This window comes from Meriones unguiculatus, chromosome 2 (genome assembly GCF_030254825.1).
Source record: "Meriones unguiculatus strain TT.TT164.6M chromosome 2, Bangor_MerUng_6.1, whole genome shotgun sequence".
Taxonomy (NCBI): domain Eukaryota; kingdom Metazoa; phylum Chordata; class Mammalia; order Rodentia; family Muridae; genus Meriones; species Meriones unguiculatus.
Genome location: NC_083350.1, coordinates 46,026,597 through 46,053,491, shown reverse-complemented (window position 1 = coordinate 46,053,491; position 26,895 = coordinate 46,026,597). Strand labels below are relative to the sequence as shown.

General features: G+C 43.0%; 1 protein-coding gene across 4 annotated transcripts in view; it reads left to right on the top strand.

Annotated features, from left to right (window-relative positions):
* Positions 1 to 26,895, top strand: part of Sh3rf2 (SH3 domain containing ring finger 2) — a 116,607-nt gene that overhangs the window by 22,033 nt on the left and 67,679 nt on the right. For all 4 annotated transcript variants that reach the window (XM_021650742.2, XM_060377337.1, XM_060377336.1 and 1 more), the window contains one exon: positions 26,180 to 26,449. In XM_021650742.2, the coding sequence (XP_021506417.1) occupies positions 26,180 to 26,449 (270 nt within the window). The remainder of the gene's footprint in view (positions 1 to 26,179; positions 26,450 to 26,895) is intronic.

Below are 26,895 nucleotides of genomic sequence, written 5' to 3'. Positions count from 1 at the left end.
AGCAGCAATAAAATTACCAAACTCTTAATTACAAGTGACAGAAGCCGCCTCAAATGATTTTAAATGAATGCGGAAATTTGTTAGTGGATCGAATAGAAAGTTCCGTTAAACTGGTCTCCCAAACCGTTCTAGATTATTCTCCTGTCTTGACTCTACTTCTTGCACATATGAGCACTATTCTCTTTGGCTGAAAATCATGTTCTCCATGATTCAGTTTGAAGATGGTGACTCTGCCAGGGTTTTAGTAGCAAGTAAAAACCACTAGTAGAGGAGAAGGTAAGCAGAGGCAGGATTAAAAAAGAGAGAGAGAGACACTGGGTTGTCATGGTTTTAGGGGGGCTTAGAAAACCTGTTTGGAGGCCATCCTATGAGGAACAATTGATCCCAAAGAACCCTGCTGGTTTGCACCTGATACTTTGCTCACACTAAGAACAAGGCCTCTCCTTGGTCCTAGGCTCACTGCTACATTGGAGGCCAATGTGCTATAGCCTAGAGTAGGGAAGGAGTCTTCCCTAACATTGTGTTTTTCTTTCCGCAACATTAATTCCCCAACTTGAAAGTTAAGTCTGGTGCATCCTATTGACACAGCCTAGATCCCTAGCTAATAGCGACAGTGATGCAGCTTGCATGCGCAGCTTCTCAATATTGAAGCAGATCCTACCAGCCCCCAAAACATATAAGGTGGTGGGTGAGTTCCCAAAACAGCAGAGAGGTTCCAGCAGAGAGAATTCAAAACAATCATGAGCAAGCGCCAAAAAGATAAAACAAAAAAAAAAAAAAACAAAGAAAGCAAAACAAAAAACAAACAAACAAAAAAACGAAGAGCTGAGACTCAATTCCAGTACCACTACCCCAGAAAGAAAGCCTCTTTCAACATTGCCTAGTTTGATGAATGATGCTTAATTAAGATTTGCTGATCTGATATGACACAAAAGCTTAACGAACAAGGCTTGAATCTAAGTCCAAGCACTCTTTTGCATCTACGATTGACAAAACTAAGAAGAAATTAAATCCTATCTCTTCCTATTTTCTTCATGTCTCCAATATCTGTCACCTGGACTTTTGCTTAACAATGGGTGGGCTGACCCACCTCAGCCTGTTTAACCTCTGTACCTGTCTAGTTTCTTTTGTGAAGAGAAAAAAAAAGTATATTGTGTGTGTGTGTGTGTGTGTGTGTGTGTGTGTGTGTGTGTGTGTGTGTATTTTAAAGAAGGGGAGCTGGTGTTTTTACCGACTAAACTCTGATGAAATAAAAAATGATATTCTTACTTTTGAAGAACAGTAACAGAATGTGGAATTGCTATTGGCACTTAAATATTCATTAGTGTGGTCAAAGTGTAGATAAAAAGCCCAACAGGCAAAGCAGCTAGCAATACTCAGTTCCACTGGAAAACAGGACAGGAATTTAAAATGCAATTCCTTAAACAGCTCTCCCAGGTCGTGTCATATTTGGTAGCAGCAAGCAACTGATGGAAATTTTATACAAATGCTGAAATGAGTTTTGCTAACACACACTCCTACAGTGAGCACTGCCCAACCATGGCTCTTGCCAACTTGCCCATGGAGAGACAATGAAGAGGGCACGTTGATAACATTCTTGAAGACAGCAGGATTTTTCAGGAGCCACTGTCTTCCTGCATCCGTCTTCATTTATTTACCTCGTGACAATCTCAAAGGAACTGCAGTGGGAGGGGCGGGGTAGAGGGGGTCATCTTACTCTGTCACTGAGGCACTGAGGTGGTTTCCTTTACTTGGCAACAGACAGAAGGAAGTAATGACTAGGTAGAGCTGTTTCTCACAAACTTCTTTGCAAGAAACATTACCTCTTTCTGGCCCCAGGGAGACTAGAGAGCTGAGAAGAGAGAGAGAGCATTTCAGAGATAAAGTAACTATTCTCATGATTCTAGCTGCAGATCAGAAACTATTTCAGGATTCTTTGGAATGAAAGTTCTTGGATACTTAAAATACATGACACAATCGGCATAATGAGAGGAAAGGAATCTTAGTAGCTTTGATTTAAAGAAATCTCAGCAGCTACTCAGCTGTAGACAGGGGTTTTATCACTTTAACTCAAGTAATGAACTAAAGCTACCAACACACAAAGAAAGAAAAGCTGCCCAGGACAGATGTTAGTACTTTTTAGATCAACTTATCTGGAGACAATTTCTCTGTGTTGACACAGTTCATCAACTCTGTGATAAACTGAGTTTCTATTGAAATTCACAAAATTTCTCTTTAAGTAGACTTAAGGGGAAAAGAATGATGGAGGAAATGACTTCCAGGTTGGCACTTTCGTGGCATTGCTGAAGAATGGACCCTGGGTCCTATAATCGGGGTTCTGTGTCTCTCAGCTCCACGGCTGTTGTTTTGTTTATTTCCGTTCTTTCTAAGAACAAGATACCCAAAACTAATGTCTATGGCATTGTTCAAGTCTTAAGTTATAGAGAAACTGTGGTGTCTTCCATGACACCTACCAAAGACATCCAATTCTCTTTCTTTGCTGGGTTCTGTGTGCCTCTGGGAAGCGCGCTGGAGTACAGGGAATACTGTTTTCTCAGAATGAAATCACCTGGTCTCCCCTGAAGCTAAGAGACATGACATGGTTAGTTAATCCACTGACACTCTAAGAGCTAAACAGAATTTCTAAGAATAAATGCAGAAAATAGTTCACAAAAGGAAGAAATTCTGTGCAGATGAACTCTCTCAGGAAAACGTGGGTAAGTCCCGAGTACGTTCTCAGAGTTAGTAAGACTGCAAAAGAAAACAGGAGTTCTGTGAAGCATAACTGGCTTTCTGCCCAACTCTTTACCACCCCCACAACTCAGCCCACAGAAATCCTATCCACAGTTTTTAGGGTTATGTCCACATACCCAGTTAGGAAGGAACTTCTTTGGCCTGCCTGAAACTGTCTACCCTATGCAAGAATCACCTGGTGCATTCATTGCCCCGCCCTTCTTGTGTCATCTAGGTGTGGTTTTGCTCTTTGCCCTGCCCCTCACCACCACCATCCATGTTATAAAATAAAGTATGGGAGTAACTGGAGAAGAAAGAAAAAGGCCTACCTGGGATAGCATTTCTTCTATTGCAACAATTTATCTCCTTATTTACCTCTTATTTTGGTGTGTGTGTGTGTGTGTGTGTTTCTCCACATGAACCATTCTGCCCTAGGGATGATTGGACCCCAGATCCCTCCCTATTATAACTGGTTCCCAATTCTCCCAAATATGTGGCCCAAATAGTGTAAAGTACCTTACCCACCAGCTCTAGGAGTCCCCAAAATTTCCTTTACTTGCTGGGTTTTTAGTGTGTCTCCTTATCTCTATGAAGCCCTGAAGTACAATCTTCATTAAGCTGCAGGACATGCCCCGAGCCCACTGCGACTATGTCGCCTTCAGAGTCCACAGCAGGGCTCCCTTTGGTCCTTGCAAAGCACACTCCAGTAGAAAGAGGTTTTCTCATGTGCTGGGAGAATAATGAAAGCGAGCGGCAGACGCGTTTTGTTATTTTTGTGTTTCTGACAAGACTGTTAAAAACAAAACAGAAGAATTATCTTTCTAAGACCAAGTGTATTGGTTTTTTTCTAGTTTTTCTCCTAGAAATGGCATTGCCCTGCTCTGTCAGTGGTGCTTACCCTCAGGCTAAGTCTGACTTGGTAGACAGACATCAAATGAAGAGTGCTACAGGCTCCCTTAGTCGTGTGGATCTAGGTTAGCCCCAGAAAAATGGGCTATTGACAGGTTGTGTTACAAGTCAGAACTGTTCTGAAACACTGTCCCGTCACTGGCTGAAGCCATCAACATTTTAGACTAAGATTACGGCAGTTTTCTATTAAACCAAGAGAAGATAAAAATGGGGATTAGATTGTATTCACTTAAACAAACATTGCCTATTGCGTAAGGTGCTTAGGAAGTGGTGTTGTGGGTTTTTAAAGTTGAAAAGAACTAAAATAGTCATTATTTATACTAACTATTCCAAATGTCATTCACCCATTTAACAAACATTTACCTGTCAAGCATCACATGCCAGACAAACTGGGAAGCCATGGGTAAACACAGAAAAAAATAAAGATGTGGCTGGCCTCTGTTCTCACCAGAGAACCGCCTCAGCGAGCTGTGTTGAGTAGTCACACACACACACACACACACACACACACACACACACACAAATAATTATATCATCTTAGAGTGTGGTTAGAAATAAGAGAGTCGGGTGGTGGTGGTGCATGCCTTTAATCCCAGCAAAATCAGAAATCAAATCAAAAGGCAGAAGCAGACCTGTCTTTGTGAGTTCAAGGCCAGACTGCTCCACAAAGGGAGGTCCAGGGCAGCCTAGGCTACACAGAAGAAACCCTGTCTCGAAAACAGAACAAAATAAAAATAATAGTAAGAGGAAGGGAAAGGCATGAGCACTCCGGTCTATTTAACAAGGAATAAATACTTGGGGCGGGACTTAAGTAGGAAAGGATTCAAAAGTGGACTTCCTAAGGAATTGGGGATAGGTCAAAATGAGACCTAAAGAACTGGGCAGAAGTGTCCCAGACAAAGAGAGAGGGAAAAAAAATTTACAGCAATGGTGCTGAACTGTGAGAGGTTGTCTTTGTAAAGAAGGATAAAGGGGTCATAGGAGAACTGTGGGGGAACAAGAACCTACACAGTTAAAAAATAGGGGTGCCGATTAGTGATTATGAACAGGAAGGATATCACCCAATTCGCATTTTGTAAGTAGCTTTGTGGCCACCTTTATGAAAAGAGGACAAACGAGGACAAGTGAGGACAGGGAGACGTAGTAAAGGTGTTTGAAATCTGAAGACTCGGTTCTCAGTGGTGAAAATGGTAGCCCAGGGTTGTAGGAATAAGAAAATCAAGTGTATGTATTGGCATTATGCTCATGCGTGGCACACTGTAAGCACCCATAAATGTTCCCATTAGTGTTTTCAGGCCAGTGTATATTATTTGCATAAAATTTCATTTTTTTTCTCTTTTGAGAACCCCAAGAAAGTAGTTCTAGTTCCCAAGAACAAAAAAAGGCTTTCCATATCCAGCACTGGTCCACCCACTGTGGGGGAACACAGAAGAGAGGGAAGATGTGGCCTGGCACCCAGAACAACCTCAGTGATACAGAAGAAGAAATTATGGCAATGGTTTCATAAGTGGAGAGACTCAAGGAGCCATCAAAACCTTTGTGACTTATTTGAAAACACTCCAATGTGACAGAAATTCTAGTCTGAGCTAAACACTAGTTAAGGTTTGTGTTTAGGTGGCTACTTTAAAACAACAGGTGATGTGAAAAAAAAAGGCTCCAAATGTGTGAGTAAACTCTAAGCACGTATTTGACTCCTCTCTGCCCACCTATGGTTTTAAAAAACAATTCAGTTACATTTTCTTTATTTATTTGGAGAGTGGGAGCCTCTGTGGTGTGGCATGCATGTGGAGGTCAGGTGAGTTCTGGCGACTAAATTCAGATGGGCAGGCTTGGCTCTCAACATCTTCACACACTGAGCCTTCTCGCTATCCCCATTTAGACATTTTCAGTCTCAGACTTGCACTAACAGTGTTCAGTGGACTCCATCAAGAAACAAAGGTGCAATGGACCTGGTAGTGCACGCCTTTAATCCCAGCACTTGGGAGGTAGAGGCAGGTGGATCTCTGTGAGTTTGAGACCAACCTGGTCTGCAGAGCAAGTTCCAGGACACCCAGGGCTACACAGAGAATTCTTGTATGATGTGTGGATGAGGAGCCGGGGTGGGGATGGGGGTGGGGGTGGGGGGAGTGCCCACAGGTGCCTCAAGGAAAACAAATTGACCAAAATGCCAAAAAGGGAGCACTGTTTAGTCAGCATCTGTGGTGTGTGTGCCAGACCCGCTCAGGGAGGCATTTGTTCCTCTGCTTTGAGGAGGAAACTGATGAGTCTCAGGTATGTCCACGTGATTACAAACACTAAGTGACAAGTGAGAATTATGTGCTTCTATTTGACCACTGTATGAGACGTGTTCTATCTTTTCTCGCCAATAATCATGTTACTTCTACAGTAAAATATTTCACAGGAAGAGACCTTAACTGCTTTCAGGATACCCATGAACTCCCAACAACAACAACAAAAAACCCACGGAAATGTTTGCCTTATGGCAGATTCCTGAAAATGTCCGTAATCTTCTATGTCCCCAGAATGGTAAATGTTCGGTCTAATCTCTAAAAGTTTAAGGTATTTCACTTACTAATTTAGTAATGTCCCTGTGACACAGTAAGTGAGCTGTTTAACCGGATCGTACAGAGCCTCAAACACTGCCCATGAAATAAAAAGAAAACTTCAGAAACACACCAAACCACTTCTATCTGGAATTAAATAATCTTGTATCTCTATTGCCCTGTTTGAGATAAAGCAGCCCTGAGTGTGCTAAGAAATATGTCCACACCTGTGGTTTCTGATGATCTCAGGTGACCTCCTGTGGAAGGTTTGTCTATCTGCAAAAGGGCTCACCACCCACAGGGTAAGAACCAGCGCTCCAATGCTTCATGCAGAAGAAACGTTTTAAAAACCAGGAAATGGAAACTTGGGAAGAGCGAGCGGCCTGTTTGCTCCCAGTCCCACTGCTGACACTGGGATATCAACTGTGCCCTCTGTTCCCCCAGCAAACTGAAGAGACAAGCAGTCAAAAAAAATTAATAAAAAATAAATAAAACAAAACACAAAAATAAAACACAAGGAAGCCTGTCTGCTTCCAGATTACTGCATGAATTTAGTGCTACAGGAGTGTTTTCGAAGAAAGGAGTGAGCGGTATAGACTGGGTGTATATTAGAAGAGGTTCCAATAACTTATGAGCATGTAATTTTCACTGACATGGTTACAAATGTAATTTGATCTTCACATTCTTCCAAAGCAGTTAAAAATGGAAGGAAGCAATCCTTAGACATTTCCTAGTCATTGGGAATATTAATGGGCACTATGTTCCAAGGCCTGTCAAGCCTAAATACTCTGTAGCCTTTGGGGTTCCCTTTAGATTGGACCAGTTCCTCTCTGACCAGAGTTGTGCTTCCTCTGCCAAAAAATTACAAATCCAGCCTAAAGCAACCTGTGAATATCACCTTCACGGCTGCCACAGAACTTGAAAGCTCCACAAAGACCCATATTTGTTCTGTCTAAAAATTAAGCCCTTGGGCTTGTACATTTTTTTTTCTTCCACCAAAAGCAGACTGGTTGGATTTATTGATTTGTAAGAATGTAAAGCAACAAGCCAACAAAAACAATAGCCTGCCTTTTTATCTCCCTTCTGAATGAGATGTCAGAACATCCCTGCTCTGGATGTAGGAGCCAGTTGAGGGAAGAGATGAAGGAAGAAACATGCATCATTTCACCTTCAGAATGACCGTACCAAGATGTCAGAAACAGAAACAAATCTAGAGCAGATAGGTCATTTTTTGTGATCTTCCAGCTGCCGAATGGCTCCAAAATTTGTGTTTATTACTTAATACTGCGCTGATCACTGGGACAACAGAGAGAAGCTGACCAGAAATATAAAGTACCCAGGCACCCATTCATAACAATGAATGATGTTCGAACACCCCCACCAGTCAGTCCACAGTGATTGACAGAATGCCAGTCATTTGCTACCAAAGAAGCAAATTTTGTGGATTGACCTGATGCTTGTACAGTGTTGGTTGTCAGAGCTTTCACATCTAGGACGGGTAGAGTTAGGACCCAAGATGTAGCTGCAGCTTCGGTAGATAGAGGAATAGTGATATCAGGGGCTAATACCTTGTGTCCTAAATTCTAACCATGGAGACCTGTACCTTCTTTCTCAGCTCCATGAGACGAGCACACAGCTTATATTACTGCCATCATCTTCATACGACCCCCAACCCAGCAACCTTGACAATGCTATTTAATTTAGCATCAACTCATCTGGAAAAGAAACTAGGTCAAGCAAGGAAGAAAAGAAGGGAAGGAAGGGCAGGGAGGGAAAATTCTAGCATCCTACCAGTATAGTAAAGGCTTCATTCCTACTTAGTTTTTGCTTTTGTCATGTTGATTGGCCATCTTCTAAGAGACAAAGTACAAAAGCAAAGATGTCTGAAGACTATGGAGGCACCTCATTCTTTTTCTATGCTGTATAACAAATCATCACAAATATAGAGGCATAAAAGAGCAAAAATATATTCAAACTCACTGTTTCTATAGTCAGGAGTCCTATACAACCTAACTAGCTGGATCCTCTGCAGTTAAGAGAACAGTGTTTCAAGAAACACCTGAAAGCACAACTGGAGAAGGATTCATGACCAAATCTTCATATCACAGAATCCATTTATGAACGTCCATGACACTGAGGGCACAGGCATCTTGAGGCTTTTTTCACTGGAAGCCACTTTAAACTCACAAAGACCATTCTTAGCTCTTTGGTCACCCATTTCTTCAGAGTCAGCAATGGAGCCACCGAGCGGCATTGTTCCAACAAGATGACATGACTGTGAGCTAACCCCATCAGTGAGGGCCCACGTCCTTTTCTTGGTTCTGATGGCTAGAAGCAATTCACAGTTCCTGCCTGTGCCTAGAAGGAGAAATCACACAAAGGATGAGCAAACACCTTTGCTCATGGCAGGGACCACGGGGCCACTTTAGAGTCATCCGTCTGCCACAGATGACTAGGAAAGAGAAGGGGGAAAACAGCAAGGAGAAAACAAAAACAGAGAATGGAAATGTACCTACAGATACATAATGTTTATTAATGGCTTGTTGCTTGTAAGGTGTTCATTATTTACATACACCTCCTCATTTAATCTCATTTAATCTTCCAAACCCTCTGTGGCCATTTTATTATTATGACCACTTTACAAGAGATCAAACCAGCATTCGGAAACTTTGCATGATCACATGTGTAAAGAGAAAAAGCAAGGCCCGTGCTCGTTTCTGTTAGACCATAAACCAAGCTTTCACTGTGTGCTTTAGTCTGAGAAGTGAGGTAAATACAAGAAGAGAATAAAAGACAGAGTGGAGGAAGGAACAAGAGAGAACAAAGCTTCTAAGCCATTTGCAAACACATTCTTGAAAGACCGGGCCATCAGGGCCTGGGATAGACAGTGGGCACAGTGCTCCCCTGACATGCAAAAGGCCCTAGGTTCAATCCCAGAAATCAGAAGAGGAATCAGGAGGGTCAGAAGCACAAGGTCAACTACACAGTGAGTTGTGAGCCTGCCTGGACTATATAATATTATCAAAACTGACAGAGAGAAGGGCAGGGGAGGGAAGAAGGAAGAACAAGAAACTGTCTATAGGTATACAATCTATAGGTCCAGTTTCTCCACAAATCCAACTAAACACATAAGCTCAAACTAGAGCTGGTAAGAGCCTAGACAGGTCTCATGTTTCTGAACCTTCCTGGCTCACCCAGAGCCAAACACTTCAGCCAAGCCATGTGGAGAAACTTGGAATAGACAGCCCAGGCGGGCACCGTCTTTCACGCACGTTCTGCCAAGCTTCTGCAGAAGCACATCTGGGCTCCAGCAGCAGGGCCAAGGCCTGGGTTTGTTTTTCACAGCTCATTTGCGATGTCCCATTCTATTCCTGGACACTCTGTCCTTCCCAACTGACATTAGAGCTCAATTTCCCAATAGCCACTTTAACGAGATGGCTCCAGACGTGCCTGCTCGGAGTCAGTCCTGGGAAGCCAGCATTTTCCAGCACCTGCTAGAAAAAGATGGCTGGACACAGAGAAGCTCTGACTTCTCTCTTAGCTGGCTGAGCCTCTTTCTGTCTTAAAGGGATAGTTGTGGATGCCATGGGAAGCCTCGTGCAGACAAGAGTGACTCACAGCCATGCAAGGGAAAGAAAGGGCTTTGACATTCAGTCCCCACTTACACTGACCCAGGACAGGCAGGTCAGCTAATCCAGCCCTCACCCTAGCTGCCTTTACTCTACTATGGCAATACACCTCACTCACTGCTTCCCTCTGTGTCTATCTAGTTCACCTACCCAGAGGGAAACCCCAGCAAAACTACCTTCTGTGTTTCTCAGCCAACCCTGCTAGAGCCTAACCTACTGCTAAACTTGGATTGAGTTCCAACTTTATTCAGGAGCACTGAGACCCTAGCACAAAGAAAAAGAAACAGAAAACACTGTGTCCTCATACCTGGGGTAGTGTCTGGCTTAGCCATTTTTTTTTCAGTTGTGGGGCTGCCATCCAATCCTGTACTATGTTTCATGTCCGTCATCTATCAAGGGGAGGTAGCAAAAGGTCCTCCCTCATGGGTCTTTGTGAGGCTTAGACAAGGTACATTGAGGCACAGTTGAAGTCAGCCAGTAAGTGGGACTGTGGTAAACATTGACAAGAGTGATTAGCAGTAGGCTGATCCATAGCCTCCAGCGAGCCTTCCTGAGAGACAGCGTCACATCTACACACATCTTGTGCATGGGAATTCTGACTGCCTTACCCACTGCCTAGCCCTGGCTTCTTGAACAGTGTTGGCATAAACAGACACTTGATAAATGTTGACTGATCCTCACTTTACAGATGGGGAAACGAAGTATGGAACACGCTGCTAATAACTTGTTCAAAAATTATACACTATAGCTGGGATTTGAGTGCAAAGCACTCTAACTATAAAGCCCTTGCTCTTTATACAACAGTATCTTGTCATTTATACACTGGAAAGGCAGAGAGGCAGGTGGATCGCTGTGAGTTCACAGCCAGTCTGGTCTATAAAGTGAGTCCCAGAGTTAGCCAAGGCTACATAGTAAAACCCTGTCTCAAAAAAAAAAAAAAAAAAAAAAAAAAAAAAAAAAAAAAAACAAAGAGACAAAGTCATTTATAATTATCTGTTGAGTATATTTTTCTGGGATTTTTTTTGTATGTTTTGGTTTTTAGGTGTGTGTGTGTGTGTGTGTGTGTGTGTGGTTTATTCCCCAATTATGGGCCCAAGAATGTAGGATTATAATAATGAGTACTAAGTTTTACTTCCTACTCTCAAAAAATTGAGATTCCAATTATCTGCAAGAACTACTCCAGAACTATGGCTACAGCTCAGTGGCAGGGCCCTTGTTTACATTTGTCAGCCCTGGGTTTGATCCCCAGACCTGAAAAACAAAGAAACAAAACAAACGCTGATTCCAAGGGTGCACATTTCTAGAATAATGTTCTCTGACTCCCTGAATCCACACAGCATAGGTTAGAAAGGCCTCTGGAACATTTTCTATCTCCCAAACCAGAGATTAGAAATGTGACCAGTGACATCCATCGGGCTGGTCCATCTCCTCCTGCTTTGGCTGTGTAAGGGTTACATAAGGAGACGTTGTAGCGAAAGCTAACTGTACGAATGGGACGGCAGGTCTAGTGTTTCTAGACCCATGAGCCTCCCCACAGGGAGTCTTTATGCATTTGCAAACAGAAGATACTTAGAAGAGAATGTTGTTCTTCTAAACACAGCCATCATTTCAGGAAACATGCTCAGATCAGAACGTCAACTCCGAGTTTATCTCATCTTCTTTCTTGGTTGTGTTTCTATAATATTTGGGAGCCATAAGGAGAGTGTGTGTGTGTATGTGTGTGTGTGCGCATGTGTGTGTGCTGTCTGTCTGTCTGTGTCTGTGTGTATGTATTAATCAGCTCCAAATTCATTTGTTGAATTCCCTGGGACTGAGTAGCAATGGCATAATAGTTCTACCTCAATAGGAAAGAAGTTGTAACTAGTTCATTTGGGGTAATTATAGGGCAGCTTTCTGCCAGACTTTAAAGATAGACTTTGAAATATTTCTTTTTTTTCACTTGCCTACTGTTATATGTAGAAAGAGGTTCCAGCTCCTGGGACAACCGCCAGAGTTAAATGAGAGAGGGAGGCACGGAGAGTTGGGTCTTATCTTCCTGTGCTCAGATGTCTGGGGACACAGATTTATCCTAGCACATTGGTCTCCATAGAGACCCTCAATAGAATTATACAACACAACACACAATGTCAGAGATACGAACCCTGGCCCATCACCCACAAAGATAGCACACATATATGTGGGGGTCTCACCTCAGACCTTTCTCAGGTTGAGAAAAAGCTGCCTGTTTGAACAACCCCTCGAGATGATCACTTCTCTAGGGCCATGGTGTTCAGCTTAGTAACTACGTCCCAAGAGTCAACGATTTAAATGAGGCACATTCACGCACAGCCACACAGTTTGGTTATGACTGGCCACTGTGGAGCCATGGAGCCTAAGATGTGTTACCCAACTGACCTCAGTGTCAGAAAGTTTAACAAAAGGCTCTGAGGAATGCCGTATCTACTCATTCTCAAGGCATCCGTCTCTATGTTACTGCCTCCAAGCAATTAACGTGCTGTCAGCCAACTGGAAATTTTCTAGAAAATTCAGCGCCTGGTTCTCATGAGCCAGAGAAGTGGACTCCACTATGCCATCCACACTCCTGAAGACTTAATCTCTTCATCTGTACTATGGATGGATAGATAGTAACAGTATTGACCTACAGGGGCTGTCAGAAGATTGCAATGAGAACATAGGAAAGCAGAAAAGAAAACAGTGGTAGCAGAAATGCATAGCGCTCCCCTCTTCTGGTTACTTAATGTGCACTGTCCCATTGAGACCTCACAGCTGTGAGGAGGGTACTGATAATGCCTCTCGCTTCATGTGTGAGGAACCTGGACTCAAATTACTAGTCCAAGGTCACACTGGAGCAAATAAGAGAATGAGTGTGACTCCAAAACCCTGGGGTCAAAGACATTAAAGGCCAGTTCACCAGCTATTCAGTCTACTATTTACCAACCTGCTCTACATGATTGTTTCCAGACATTCTAGCATAAGCTGGTAAGAAAAACTCATACAAATGTACAAATGAAGCCCCTGGGTCCACGGCAACATACAGCTTAGATCTTGTCTGAAGCCCACAACCACCACTGAGAAATTTTAAACTCCCCGCACTCCAGAAGAGAGGTGTCTGTGCAAGCCTTTCTCAGTGCTGATATCCCTCTGATTTTTGAAAGCGTTTTGCTGTCAGTTTGAGATCTTTTCTGGACCATCTACCTTCTCCTCCAATTAGAATGGGATCGAGGCATAACCCATACATTATAGTCTTCCAGCCTTTGAGCTGCTACCTTTCAAAGATAAAGATCTATTTTTAACACAACTTGCATACCATAACCACATAAAAATTCAGTCTTGGCAGCAAGTACATCACCCATTGAGCCGTCTCCCCGGTCCCTCATAACTTTTTGATAGATAATTGCTTGAATCAGGGTACACCAAGTTCTGTGTATTGTAGTTGGTCAATGCATCTCTTAATTTTTTTTAATCTGTAGGTTTGCTCAATGACAAATCTATTCTTTTTTTTTTTTTTTCATGTGCAAGGATTAGATTTCCCCAAGAACCCTAATGCTTTCCTGGGGTATTGCCGTGCATGTTCTTTAGTCCCTGAATTTTTGTAGCTGACAGACACTCACGCATGCACCCTACGTAATCGCCACTAGCACATTTGGCCTGTCTTCATTTACATTAACTTGAAGCAAATGAAGTTGGACATTCAGTTCCAGCGCCGCACTAGCGACATGGCAAGGCCTACGGACTGTACAGCAGGTCTCCTTCACAGAAAGAAGTTCGCTGGACAGCCGTGCTTCTCGAAGTGCCAGTGGATCCCCTGAAGCCTGTCACCTCCTTTTTCCCCATGTACTCTATGCCTGTCACCGTCTTTAGCCCCGTGTTCCCTGCATTTAGTTTCACGCGCATGCTCAGGTCATATAAGGGAAGCAAGCAGTGTGTGCCAAATTCTATTCCTGCCTGTTTTGAGGGGCAGCATCTGTGTTTACAGAAGGTGATTAGAAGCTATAAGGAGAGCCTTCACTATGTGATAAAAGGCCAACAGCTCCTCAGCAGGCAAGCAGCCTGGCCCTTTCCTGCCTCCTCCGGTGAAGACTGAAAGAATTTGTGCTGTCTGTAGGACTCCATTGTTAAAAGCCTTGCTCTTCCGGAATAGCCTTTCCTTGCAGGTGTCTCTGGAGGTTTCTTCCTTGCCGTAGTTTCGTCTTGGCATGGGGGCAATGAGCACATTTCACAGCACACTAAGTAGGTTTCAGCTTGCTCCTGTGACACTTTTCAAAGCCCAAGGGGGCCGTGTCAAAACAGAGTGCATTAGCCAGCCCGGGGAGAATTCTAGCAGGAACCCACCCATCTCCTAAAGAAACCTCAACAAATGGGACTAGAGAGATAGCTCAGCAGCCTTGAGCACTTGCTGCTCTTCCAGAGGAGCCAAGTTCAGCTCCAGCACCCACAAAGGGTAGCTCAAAACTCAAAACCTCCTACAACCCCAGCTCCAAGAGATATGACTCTCTCTTCTAGCAGCTACACACACACACACACACACACAAAGAAATGTTTTTTTTTTTAAATGAAAAAAATCTCAACAAATTTATAAGGACTGAATATTTGAGATTTGTGGTAAGAAAGAATGTGGAAGTGTTGAGGTTAAGATGCCATCATTAATGGGTTCATTTATTTAAAAATTTTATTGGGTCAGATACAGTGTTAGGCATGAGGCACACTAAAGAGATAAAACTTCCAGTTCCTACTAAACCTACAGTCTAGTGGAAGAGGCAGATAAATACAAAAGCCACTTTAATGCCAATTGGCAACTTTAGTAACAAAAGATAAATGCCATGGTGGAGACTGTCATCAAAGCAGGTGATCCTTAATTCAGCTGTCTAACGATGTGACGTTTAAGACCTAAACAAGAAGTAGCAGTTGGGCCATAGAGGAAGAGAAGGGAGAGAGTATTCTGGAAAACACTTAAGAGGTAAGAAATCCCCAGGCGTAAGGAGTACAAAAAGAAACTCCAAGGGGCTGCTGTGGGCAGTGTGAGGAAGATGCCAGGGGATGGACCAGAACAGAAGACAGTCAGCCATGAGGGTGAGCCAAGGCAAGTCATGTGTCCTCATGTCTCAGTTTCTTCCACTAACAAGCAGTCATAATAATATCGCAGTGTTGTGTCTCAAACCAGGTGACAGGGGCTACGAAAGTATGCTGCAAACTGCACCTTAAGCTCCCACGTGTGTTTCTCGTCTGAATGTGAATTCCAGGAGCCCTGCACAGGTGGCTGGAACAGCTTCTGCCCACTGTCCAGAATAATAGTGCCCATGTCTTCCAAACATCACACTCAGTGTTATGTAGTTAAACAAGGTAGGAATGCTCACTGGGAAATTTGGCACACGCTCAAACTGAGCCTTTCTGTAAAGACTAATTTACATACAGCATCTAGCGAATGTGAAAGGAATGAGAAGAGTAGAGACCCAGGACACACTTACCAAGAAATTCTTTCCCCCAACAAAGAGCAGCAAACATTAGTGCCTTTAGAGAGCACAAGGCTACAACTCTGTCACAGGAGATAGGCCCACCCAAAGCCAGCCCTTGGGGAGAAAACTAGGATGGCCACTTCCTCATGCCAACCTATTTCCTGACATGCCAGAGGAGTGTCAATGGCACCCAGCCCACAGAGAGCAGCTTGGAGCCTCTCAGGTCAACAGCTGCTAAGAACTGCTTTCTTTGGCACATGTGGCTAGCAATAAATTGGATTTCAATGTTCTGAATAGACAGAAAAAGATAGCTCCTTGCTCTCGCCTGTTCCCTTCACTGGAGCTACCATCTGTCAGTTTTCGTCACTCAGCATGGTTGCCTGCACCGGAGATTAGAGACTTAATGCAAGGGGCATGCTGGGAAAGAAAATGTCTACTACAAGCAAGAATCTTCAAGGCTAATGCCTCTGGAAAACCTTGAGCATAGACATAACTCAAAGCAGATGTAAAAGTATGGTGCCTTTTCAGTAGGCAGTTTGTAAAAATGTAGTATTTATCTGTGGTTAGCATGTCTGATTATTCCCACTTTTAAAGAAATAATTAATTGTATATGATATAGTTTTATAGGAATAATACTGTAAAGAAAATGCCAACATTTGAATGGTGCTTAAGTGGGATGCCTTGATTAAATGTTCACTTTGCTCATTCATTTGTTCAACAAATTAAAGAGTATTTACTTACTAGGTGCTGGTAGAATGCTAGTTCCATAAAGGGAAAGGTTGGGTCTATCTTCTTTATCGTGGGTACTCAGAAAATGTCTGCTGACTGCGTGAATGTTGCAGTCACTTTGCCAGGTACAGAGAGTGTGGCATGAATGAGTAAGTGTGTGCTGTTACGGAACTCAGCCTGATATGCAGACAAGTGAGCCAGTGATTACAGCGCAGGGTGACGAGTGCTATCCTCAAAGTATAGGGCAACTCACAGAATAGGAGGCACAGTCCAGCCGAGGGGTGTCAGGAAGACAGAGATGGCACAGAAGCATATGCCGTGGTGGTTAGTCTGCAATGTCTACATGCCAGGATTGAGCGTCCTCACAGAGATGCCCCAGGAGATCACGCCTCATATTCAGCTGCACGCCCTTGTGCACACACATGCAATGCTGTGTCTGTTTCTTTCCTTGCCACAACAGCATGTCCCAGTGGTGGTACCCTCACTGGCAGTTCCAGGAAGGACATACATAAAAACAGAATAACATGCTAAACTATTTTCTACCCACAATTCCAGTCCAACCATCATCATTTGGATGACTTGATTTCATCTCATTCATTACCTTTGTTTTAAGAGCATGTTAAAGACACATCTAGAATTTTTCACCTTTAAAAATGCTCTGTCATTGCTGAACAAATGTTCTTGTTGTATGGTTGAACACCTTTCAGATATATGCCCAGGAGAGGCATAGCTGGGTCTTGAGGAAGCTCTATTCCCAATTTTCTGAGAAAGCGCCAGATTGATTTCAAAAGTGGTTGTGCAAGTTTACATTCCCACCAGCAGTGGAGGAGGGCTCCTTTTTCTTCACAACCTCTCCAGCATGTGTTATCACTTGCTTTTCTAATCTTAGCCGTTCTGATGGGTGTAAGATGGAATCTCAGAGTCGTTTTTATTTGCATTTTCCTGATGACTAAGGATGTTGAGCATTTTTAAAGTGTTTCTCTATCATTCTATATTCCTCTGTTGAGAATTCTCTGTTTAGCTCTGTACACCATTTTTCAATTGGATTATTTTGTTTGTTGGTGTTTAATTTCTTGAGTTCTTTATATATTCTGGCTACTCGCCCTCTGTCAGATGTAGGATTGGTCAGTCTTTTCCCAGTTTGTAGGCTGTAGTTTTGGCCTGCAGAGACTGATGCATCAACCAAGGACCATGCGTGGAGAGGACCTAGATGCCCTGCTCTGATGTAGCCCATAGGCAGCTCAATCTCCATGTGGGTTCCCTAGTAAGGGGAACAGGAGCTGTCTCTGACATGAACTCAGTTGCCTACTCTTTGATCACCTCCCTGCAGCAGGGTGACCTTACTAGGCCACAGAGGAAGAGGATCCAGGCAGTCCTGATGAGACCTCATAGACTAGAGTCAGATAGTAGGGGAGGATGATTTTCCCTATCATTGGATTAGGGGAGGGGTTTGTGGGGGAGAGGTAGAGAGGGTGGTACCAGGATACACAAGATGAGGAAGGGGGCTACAATCAGGATACAAAGTGAATAAATTGTAAAAAAATAAAAATAAAAATAAAAATTAATAATAATGATGATAATTCTTAAAAACTGTCATTTTTAGAGTTGGAGGCAATAGGGAAAAAAATCACCTGTTTTTGAGTCAGAAGAAACTGGGGTGAAGAGAATTTACTGCTTTGTCCAAGGGTATGGTGCATGGTGTGTGAGCTGTGACAGCCCCATTCTCAGAAAAGACCTGCTGTTTGCATGGATTATGTTGCCATTCATATTTTCCTCTTTCAGCTTCAGACCCCTACACCTGGAGATGATGGGGAACGATTGAGTTAAGGGATAAAGCCAGAAAAAGTAAAACCCTATTTTTCCTTAAGCTATGGGAAGGTGGTAGTTAGAAAGCCATTTGGCTTATTTTTCCTCACCTCTGTAGAGTGGGTTCGGCTCGTTTCTCCAGCCTCCGTGAGCCACACCTATTGGGAAAGCTGACTCTGGAAGCAGAAACGATGAGAGCAGACCTGAACCCCAGGCTAAGGGATATGGTACTTTCCCAGTCTGTCAGGCTTTGTGCACCTCTCACCTTCCCACCGGTGCTTTCCCACCCTTCTTAAATAAATTTAGGATTTTGTGTTGGTTTGACATGCCTGCTAAGTAGCCCACGCTAGCAAAGTGATTGATTCTGGTGACAGGGTGACAGAAACGTTTGGTTTTTGAGAAGCTCAATGCTATCTGTTTGAACATCTCCAGGATTTGGCATGAAGCCCAAAACAATCCCGAGTTATTGGTTGAGAATCAGCTTGAATTTGGAGCCTGGGATAAGGCAGTGGGCATCTCTGGTGTTACCTTCAATGGCAGATTTTATTTAAAATCACTCCAGAGCAAACTTGGGAAATGTTTCAGGAGAGGACAGGAAAATACATAAATGACACAACCCCTTGCTTCCCTTTACCTTCCTCCTGCTACAGGAACTCAGGAAGTGGCAGGGATTGGGACAAGAGCCTGGCATGTCCTGAGCATTTGACAGGTATCTTCTTGGAATCGGAAGCAAGGATACCATGTCTCTACATGACAGGAAACGAGTACATAAAGAAGATCTGTGAGATCCCCAGTGCTGGAAGTGCAGGCTAGAACAAAGGGCCTCAGACAAAACAAAAGAGACGCGCACAAGAACAGAGTGGAAGTTTAAATACAGATGCGAGGGCAATATTAATCTTTCTAGCACTTCGTCTCCTTCCTGTCTCAAGGACTCCTGTCCCCTACCCTTTTCTTCTATTAGATACACTCTAAAGTGCAATTTTATATTTATTTGTGTAAGTTGGTTCTTGTTTGACCAAGCGGACTGTAAGACCAATCAAAGGCTTTGTACAATGCAGACATGATGCATTCTCAAATTATATTTGTTTAAAGAAAAACAAATAAATGAATGACAAGTAGAGCTAGAGCTGAGAAAGTCAAGCCAGGATATGTCAATAGCAGGCGGATTGTGCCTCTCTCTTCCTTCGGTTTGTGTAGTGTTTATTAGTGCACGCATTCTACGAGGTAGTCCGCACAATTTGCCCCATTAGTCCTCTCAACATGGCCATGAGGCGTGTGTCCAAGCGCCCCAGGACACCCTCAGATTCAACAAATTACTGGAAATTGGTAAATCTGGTCTATTCCAGCTGAAGGATACAGATTAAAGTAAGCAGTGGAAAGGGGCACGGGAGGCAGAATCCATGAAGGGATTGCTCCACAAAGAGCAACACAATTGTATCCCTACTAACTCTCCATACCACCGTTCAGTTCTGAGCTCTGCACACTGCCCACCTAAAGCACAGCCCTGGAGCTTCAAGCCACATGAAAAGACAACCAAACTGACAGGTCACAGGAACAGTCCTGAGATTTTGAACCTCAAAGGAATGCTTTTTAGGCACATATGAGCTTCCATTATAATACAAATTATCCACTCTTCTGTAAAACACCGTGACAGGAGTTGGATAATGACCTAGGAGTCCTCCAGTAAATTCCCCCACCTCAACCCTGACTCCTCACCCCTGCACCTGCAGAGACAAAAAAAAAAAAAAAAAAAAAAAAGAGCGATAAAAGCTGGTGCCAACTGCACAATGGGTAATAGCTGATGCAGAACTTGGAGTCATTTTCCCTGGAGGGAACAGTTGAGGACCAGATAGAATCAAGCATCTGAGACTCTTCCAGTGCTTAGCTTTTATGTGAGGGCTCTGGAGTTCAACAATTCATGCTAATGCAGCCAGCATCAAGCCAATCACATTCCCACTCCATTTAGATTTTGATTACTAAACAGCCCTGCTGACTTTTACCGTGAGAAAACTCTCTGGTGACTTCAGTTGGAATGGAAGGAGTGTGGCAGGTGAGCCAGGCAGGACTTTGGGGTCAGGTGAGCCCAAGTCTTTCTCCGGCCTGGTATACACAGGCTGGGTATAAACCTTTGTCTGTTGACATTTATCATCTCAGGATTTCTATTTCCTAACCAATAAAATAGGGTGATGCCACTTCATAGGGTTGTGAGGCCACATGAGTGAGATTAACAGCTGAAAAATTCAGTAGTACAATAACGTAAGAAAAACGTCAATGGCCTGAAAGAACCCTGAGAAATGTCCATTTCCTCCTGAGTTCAGAGACGTTCTCTTTCTCTCCCTCTCCCTCCCTCTCCTTCTCTATGCTGTCCCACCTCCCTCCACCCTTGCTGCACATGGAAGACCATGTTTTCTGTCACTAAAATGGGAGTACCAAGAATACAGGGACATGTTACCCAGAAGAAGGACGATAGAGAGCCTTGTGCTGAATATAGCATCTATAATTCATGTCCACAACACTTCCCTGTGTTGAGGAGGAATGGAGAAGAAAAGTGATGAAGATGAAGACAGACAATTAGTACCATCACAGAATTTCAAAGTTTAGGGGGCTTCAAAGGAATTTAAGCACTTTATACAACTTTACTTTAATACACTCTCTTGGTACTCATTAAAATACGTACGCCACTTGCACTAGAAATATCTTTCCGGAAGGAAGAGAAAAAAAGTAGGTTAGTAATTTACAAGCTTATAGCAAAACTCCATTGCCCCCATTTGATTTTGAAAAAGATGTAGCTCAAATGAGTATCATTAAACCTCAATGGTATAGGAAAGCTTCATAAAAATTAAAATGCAAGTACAAAAAAAGAAAAAGCCTACTCCAAGAAAGACTGAGCAAATAGTTCAGGGCCAGGGCCTGGGATATGTGTCTTCAACATCCTCCAGAACTCTGATACAAGCAAACAAAAAGTTTATTTTGAGAAACAATCTTAATTGTTAAAGCTTAAAGAGAGTTCTATCCTGAATACTCTATCACCTACCTCGCTTTGTGAATTTGGGAAACTTTTATTTACAGTCTTTTTAATTTTAATTTTTATTAATTAAAATTTATTCACTTTGTTTTCCCCCCTGTAGCTCCCTCCCTCCTCCTCTCCCAAACCCACACTCCCTTTCCCTTCTCCACCCATGCCCCTCCCCCAGTCCACTGATAGTGGAGTTCCTCCTCCCCTTCCTTCTGAACCTAGTCATCAGGTCTCACCAGGGCTGTCTGTATTGTCTTCCTCTGTGGCCTGGTAAGGCTGCTCCCCCATGAGGGTGAGGTCATCAAAGAGCAGGCCAATCAGTTCATGTCAGAGACAGCCCCTGTTCCCTTTACTAGAGAACCTACTTGGACACTGAACTGCCATGGGCTACATCTGTTGGGAAACTTTTAACATTTCTGATTTCCAGCTTTCTAAGTTTTGAAATTTGAATTTATATGTACTTCAACGTTGGCTGTGAGAATTAAATATAATACATTATGAAGTAATGGTAGCTGGTATATGTAAAAATAATATTAACTATTATGTATGTTACCATTCTTATGCAAAGGATTTGGACTATTTTTCTTTATTATTTCATTTTTTTCTTTTTATAAATCTGAAAGAACAATGCATTAAAATAAAAGTTTATGTAGCCTTCAAACAAATCTGGAAAAGAAGTAGTCCGGGGCAGTATGGCAAGACCTCTTTTTCCCAGTTTGGAAGTGGCCTTCATGCTCACTACTCAAGATGACAGTCAGAGTTCCATGCTTCCCACACAGCAGGATGGAGCCAGGGAAGGCAGCATGGTCTCCTTTAGCAAAAACCTTTCTAAAGGGTTGTTTTGACTCCATGGGCCAGAACTCAGCTACCAGGAAGACTGAAAAGTGTGCTCAGCCAGCACCCCATATGATCATATGTCCAGAAAACTGTGGCTCTTGTTATGGAGGAAAGTTGGAGAGGAGAAATTTGGAAGGGCAGGTATTGATCCCTGGTGGCCCCAGCCCAGCATGCCACACAGATTTGGGGTTTCCTGGAGATCCTCTGCTCTCTTCCTGTTGCATGCTAGTTTCTCAAACAACATCTCAACATGGGTCATAGTTACTTGTCCCTCTAAGGGTTATTCCTTCCCTAATTTCCTTCCCAAATTCCTTCCATAGTGACATTCCTCACCTATAAGCTTTACTCAATTTTTTCTCTTCCCCCACCTCAGTTTTATCAATTTTTAACAAGCAACATAACCATTTTTGTTATAAAAGTTAAAAACCAGAACTAAACACTTAGGAGAAATTTTAATATTAAGAGACAATGCCCCTTAGAAATAGTCTCAGGGCTTTGATGTTCCGACATCTAACATTTTCCAAGGCCCTTAAGCTAATATGTGATGATAATCTAATCTACAGGACTCTCTTTGACTTCTATTATTCAAAACTAGCATCTTTAGGTCCATGCTAAAATGTCATCATTATCAGTTTTAATGACCACAGAGTTCTCACCATGTGAATGTGTGGTTATACTTTATTCAAGCACTTTCACATGCCTGGCTCACTTACCCTCCAGTTACCCCCACAGTGAGCTGTGTCCCTGTACTTCTCTGAGCCCCAGGCTTTCCTTACAATTGCCACAGCCTGGTTATCCCATTGCCAAAGGGATGTGAGATTTCCTCTCTACAATCTGCTTGGAATTGCATATTTAAATGAGCTTTGCAGTGCCAGAAAATCCTGGAAGACCAGAATTAAATCATTCCTACTCCCTTAGGGATAGCAAGACATCCCAGTGCAAGGGAACTGTTTCATCTCAATGCTTAGAAAAGCACACACAAATTCTCAGGTGAGAGAAAGACTTTTGCTGAAACCCAAGCTGTTAGAATTTTCAATGCGCCAAGCCAATCTCAAATAAAACCATATTGAGATCATTCCTATGTGGAGAAACCAGTCTCAATTAGGAGGGGGAAAAAAGAGCATTTTGCTGTATTAATTATTTAGAAAGACAACTGATCTGACAAATGATGATTCACAAGCTGATTTTTTTCAAAAGCTGTGATTGATTCCTGACTAATTGTTTCCTTGTCTCAGCTGAGTTTTCTAATGATCCACGCGCTCATGAAGTCTACAGTTTCTAAGGAAGGCTGTAGAGAAATTATGCTGCTGCACTCTCACAAACCACTTCCTATTTGCAGGTGGTTCCCACTCCCATTTTCTTCCCATCAGTGCTGAGGAGTAGAGAGAGCTGCTGTCATTAGTTCCTCATTATACATGATGCTAATAAAGGAATACATTCACTGAGCACATATTATATTCCAGGCAAGATGTTAAAAGCATTATGGATATTATTTGTTGCTTGTAAAAGCCCTAATGAGGTAGACATTCTACTAATACCCTGTTTTATACGTGAACATAGTTCAAAAAATATTAAACAACCCTAAACAGATAAGTAGGAAGAGGTACAAACAGAATGCAAAATCAGTATGAACCCAGGAAGAATCACTGATTCACTGTACTGGCTGGTTTCATGTTGATTTGAACAAGCTAAAATTATCCGAGAGGAAAGAACCTCAATTGAGAAAATGCCTGCATAACATCAGGGTTGAAGACAAGCCTGAAGGACATTTTCTTAGTAACTGTTGGGGCAAGGCTCAGCCCATTGGGGTAGTGCCATCCTGGGCTGGTGGTCCTGGGTTCTATAAGAAAGCAGGCCTAGCAAGCATGGAGAGCCAGCCAGTAAGCAGCACCCTCCATGGCCTCTCCATCACCTCCTGCCTCCAGGATCCTGCCCTGCTTGAGTTCCTGTCCTGACTTCTTCAATGATGAAAAGTGATATGGAAGTGTAAGCCAAAGGGTTCATCCACTTTCCTCCTCAAGTTACATTTGATCAAGGTGTTTCATCACAGCAATAGTAACCCCGACTACTCACTCAAACTCACATAGCTGTGAGTCAAGCCTAACCCCAAACTCCAGGTGTCAAAATTAAGAACAAAAGCCAGAGATTCAAGATGATCTTTTCTAATTCCCACCATTTGCCTGCAAATATCATGATTTCCTTGTTTTTAATTGCTGAGTAGTATTCCATTTTGTAAATGTACCACAATTTCTGTATCCATTCCTCAATTGAAGGACATCTGGGTTGTTTCCAGATTCTGGCTGTTACAAATAAAGCTGCTATGAACAAAGATCATCCTGAGTGAGGTATCCCAGGAGCAGAAAGACACACATGGTATATACTCACTTATAAGTAGATATTAGACATAAAATATAGGATAATCATACTAAAATCTATACTCCTAAAGAAGCTAAGCAAGAAGGAGGATCCTGGGTAAGATGCTCAATCCTCATTCAGAAAGGCAAACAAGACAAATGTTGGAAGAGGGAGAAAACAAGGAACAAGACAGTAGCCTACCACAGAGGGCTTCTGAAAGACTCTACCCAGCAGGGTATTAAAACAGATGCTGAGACTCATAGCCAAACTTTGGGCAGAGTACAGGGAATCCTAAGAAAGAAGTGAGAGATAGAAAGACCTGGAGGGGACAGGCACTCCACAAGAAGAGCAACAGAACCAAAATATCTGGGCACAGGGGTCTTTTCTGAGACTGATACTCCAACCAAGGACCATTCATGGGGATAACCTAGAACCCCTGCACAGATGTAGCCCATGGCAGCTCAGTCTCCAAATGGGCTCCCTAGTAAAGGGAACAGGGGCTGTCTCTGACATGAACTCAGTGGCTGGCTCTTTGATCATCTCCCCTTGAGTCAGGGGCAGCATTACCAGGCCACAGAGGAAGACAATACAGACAGTCCTGATGAGACCTGATAGGCTAGGGTCAGATAGAGGGGGAGGAAGACCTCCCCTATCAGTGGACTATGGAAGGGGCATGGAAGGAAAAGAGGGAGGGAAGGTGGGATTGGGAGGGGATGAGAGAGGAAGCTACTGCTGGGATAAAAAGTGAATAAATTGTAATAAATTTTTAAAAATTAAAAAAAAAAGGCATCCATTCAGGCAGCTTGGGTTCAGAGCTGATGTTTGCTATCCTAACATTCCCCAAGGTGACCAGCAGTGTCACATTATGCAAGTCACCAAACCACTGTCAGTCGGTTTCTCCACGGAACTGGATGTGAATTTCTGTGTCAGAAGGTTTCTATGTTGTTTCCACTTCCTAGATATTGTGAACAGAGCAGCAATGTCCCACGCCTGAGGTTTGGGGAACATTTCAGAAGAGTGACAGAAAGATTGTAAGAACCAGGGAATCAGGGAGTTTGCTGTGAGACTGTGTCTCCTAGTAATATCAGAAGCTACACCTGTGAAGTCTCAGCAACATACTACCCCAATACAAGCTGAACAAGGATGGCGCCACTGGTTTTTCAGATACCTTCGTAGTGAGATAACAGATACATGCAACAAACATTGATTTGAAATTCTTTCCAAGATATATATATATATGTATATATCTTGAGTGATATATATATTCACTAAATATTTAATATATGTTTAATAAAGTACATAAATCTTATAAATAAGTGGAAACAATCAACTATAGCCATACCTCCCCCATCAAAACCAAAGTATAAAACTAAGGTGTTGCTAAGGTGTGCTAAGGTAGATGGGGAAAAGGCCACAAGGCCTCAGTCCTACACAAAGAGCTACAGGCAGCTGAGCAAACCTGGGAGCAGGAAAGGCGGCCCTCCCCAGGAAAGCACACACCAACTGGTTGCTCAGTGCCAAGCAGTCAGCCCTGAGAACATACACACAAGTAACATTATACAGACCAAGCAGGCTGCATTCGGAAATATGTGTGTATATGCGTGCAGTAACAACCAGTAAAAAATAGAGGCCATGAGTTTGAAGGAGAGTGGAGAAAGAACCATGGGGGTGTTTGGAAGGAAGAAAGGAGAAAGGTTTTAATTGTATTATAACCTTAAGTTAAAAAAAAAAAAGTTACTATGATGTTTACTGTTAGTTGACAACTTGACAGGATCATTTAAGAGAAGGACAGCAGGCGTTGAGCAGTTATCCTAACTGATGCCGGGGTTACCCTGCTCAACTATGAGCAGAAGGATATCCTGAACTGTGCAAAATGGGGAGAGGGAGCTGAGAACACTGGATGCTGTTGTCACTGTTTCTTGGTCAAATCTTCAAGCTTCCACTGCCTTCCCCATCATGAGGGGTACCTTGAACTGTGAGCCAAAGTAAAGCCTTTCTCCTTGAAATTGTCTTTGTCAGAGTACATCATCACAGAACAGGAGAAGACACTAACACAGCTACTTACACTGAGAAAAACGGTCCACACACAACCATTAGTAGTTGGTAGGAGACCTTCCATCTCTCCAGTCCTGAGCTCAGTTCCTATTTTCTGGTCTGTGTCGTTTGCAGGTACCTCGAGCCAAGGCCTTGTGCAACTACAGAGGGAAGAATCCTGGTGACCTGAAGTTTAATAAAGGAGATGTCATTCTCCTTCGGAGACAGCTTGACGAGAACTGGTACCAGGGGGAGATCAATGGGGTCAGTGGGGTCTTCCCAGCCAGCTCTGTGGAAGTCATCAAGCAACTGCCCCAGCCACCCCCGCTCTGCAGGGCCCTCTACAACTTTGACCTTCGAGACAAGAATAAGAGTGAGAAGCAGGACTGCCTGACCTTCCTCAAGGTAAGAGTCACAGACTACATGCAGACTACAGTAAAGCCCAGTTTAACATTTGCTGATTTTAAGAGTGTGCATTTTATACATGAATGCCCATGTATAAAACATATACATGCTCACACACATATGTAAGCAATACATATGTCTAATTTCAACTGCATGGACACCGTCTCAGTCAGTGTTCTATTGCTGTGAAGAGACACCATGACCATGGCAACAGTTACAAAAGAAAGCATTTAACTGGGACTTCAGCTACATTTTCAGAAGCTGTGGTCCCATAGGTGTTCAAATCTTCTCACAGAAGCCTAAGTTGGGGTCACTTCATTCTTTGCTGCTTTCATAGGTAAACATGTGAGCACATGAGGTGTCACTGTTATAATTCCTCAGTAAAGGTCTTTCTTAAAGTGTTTGTGTTTTGCTATTACAAGAAATGAGATTTTGCTTCAGATTCC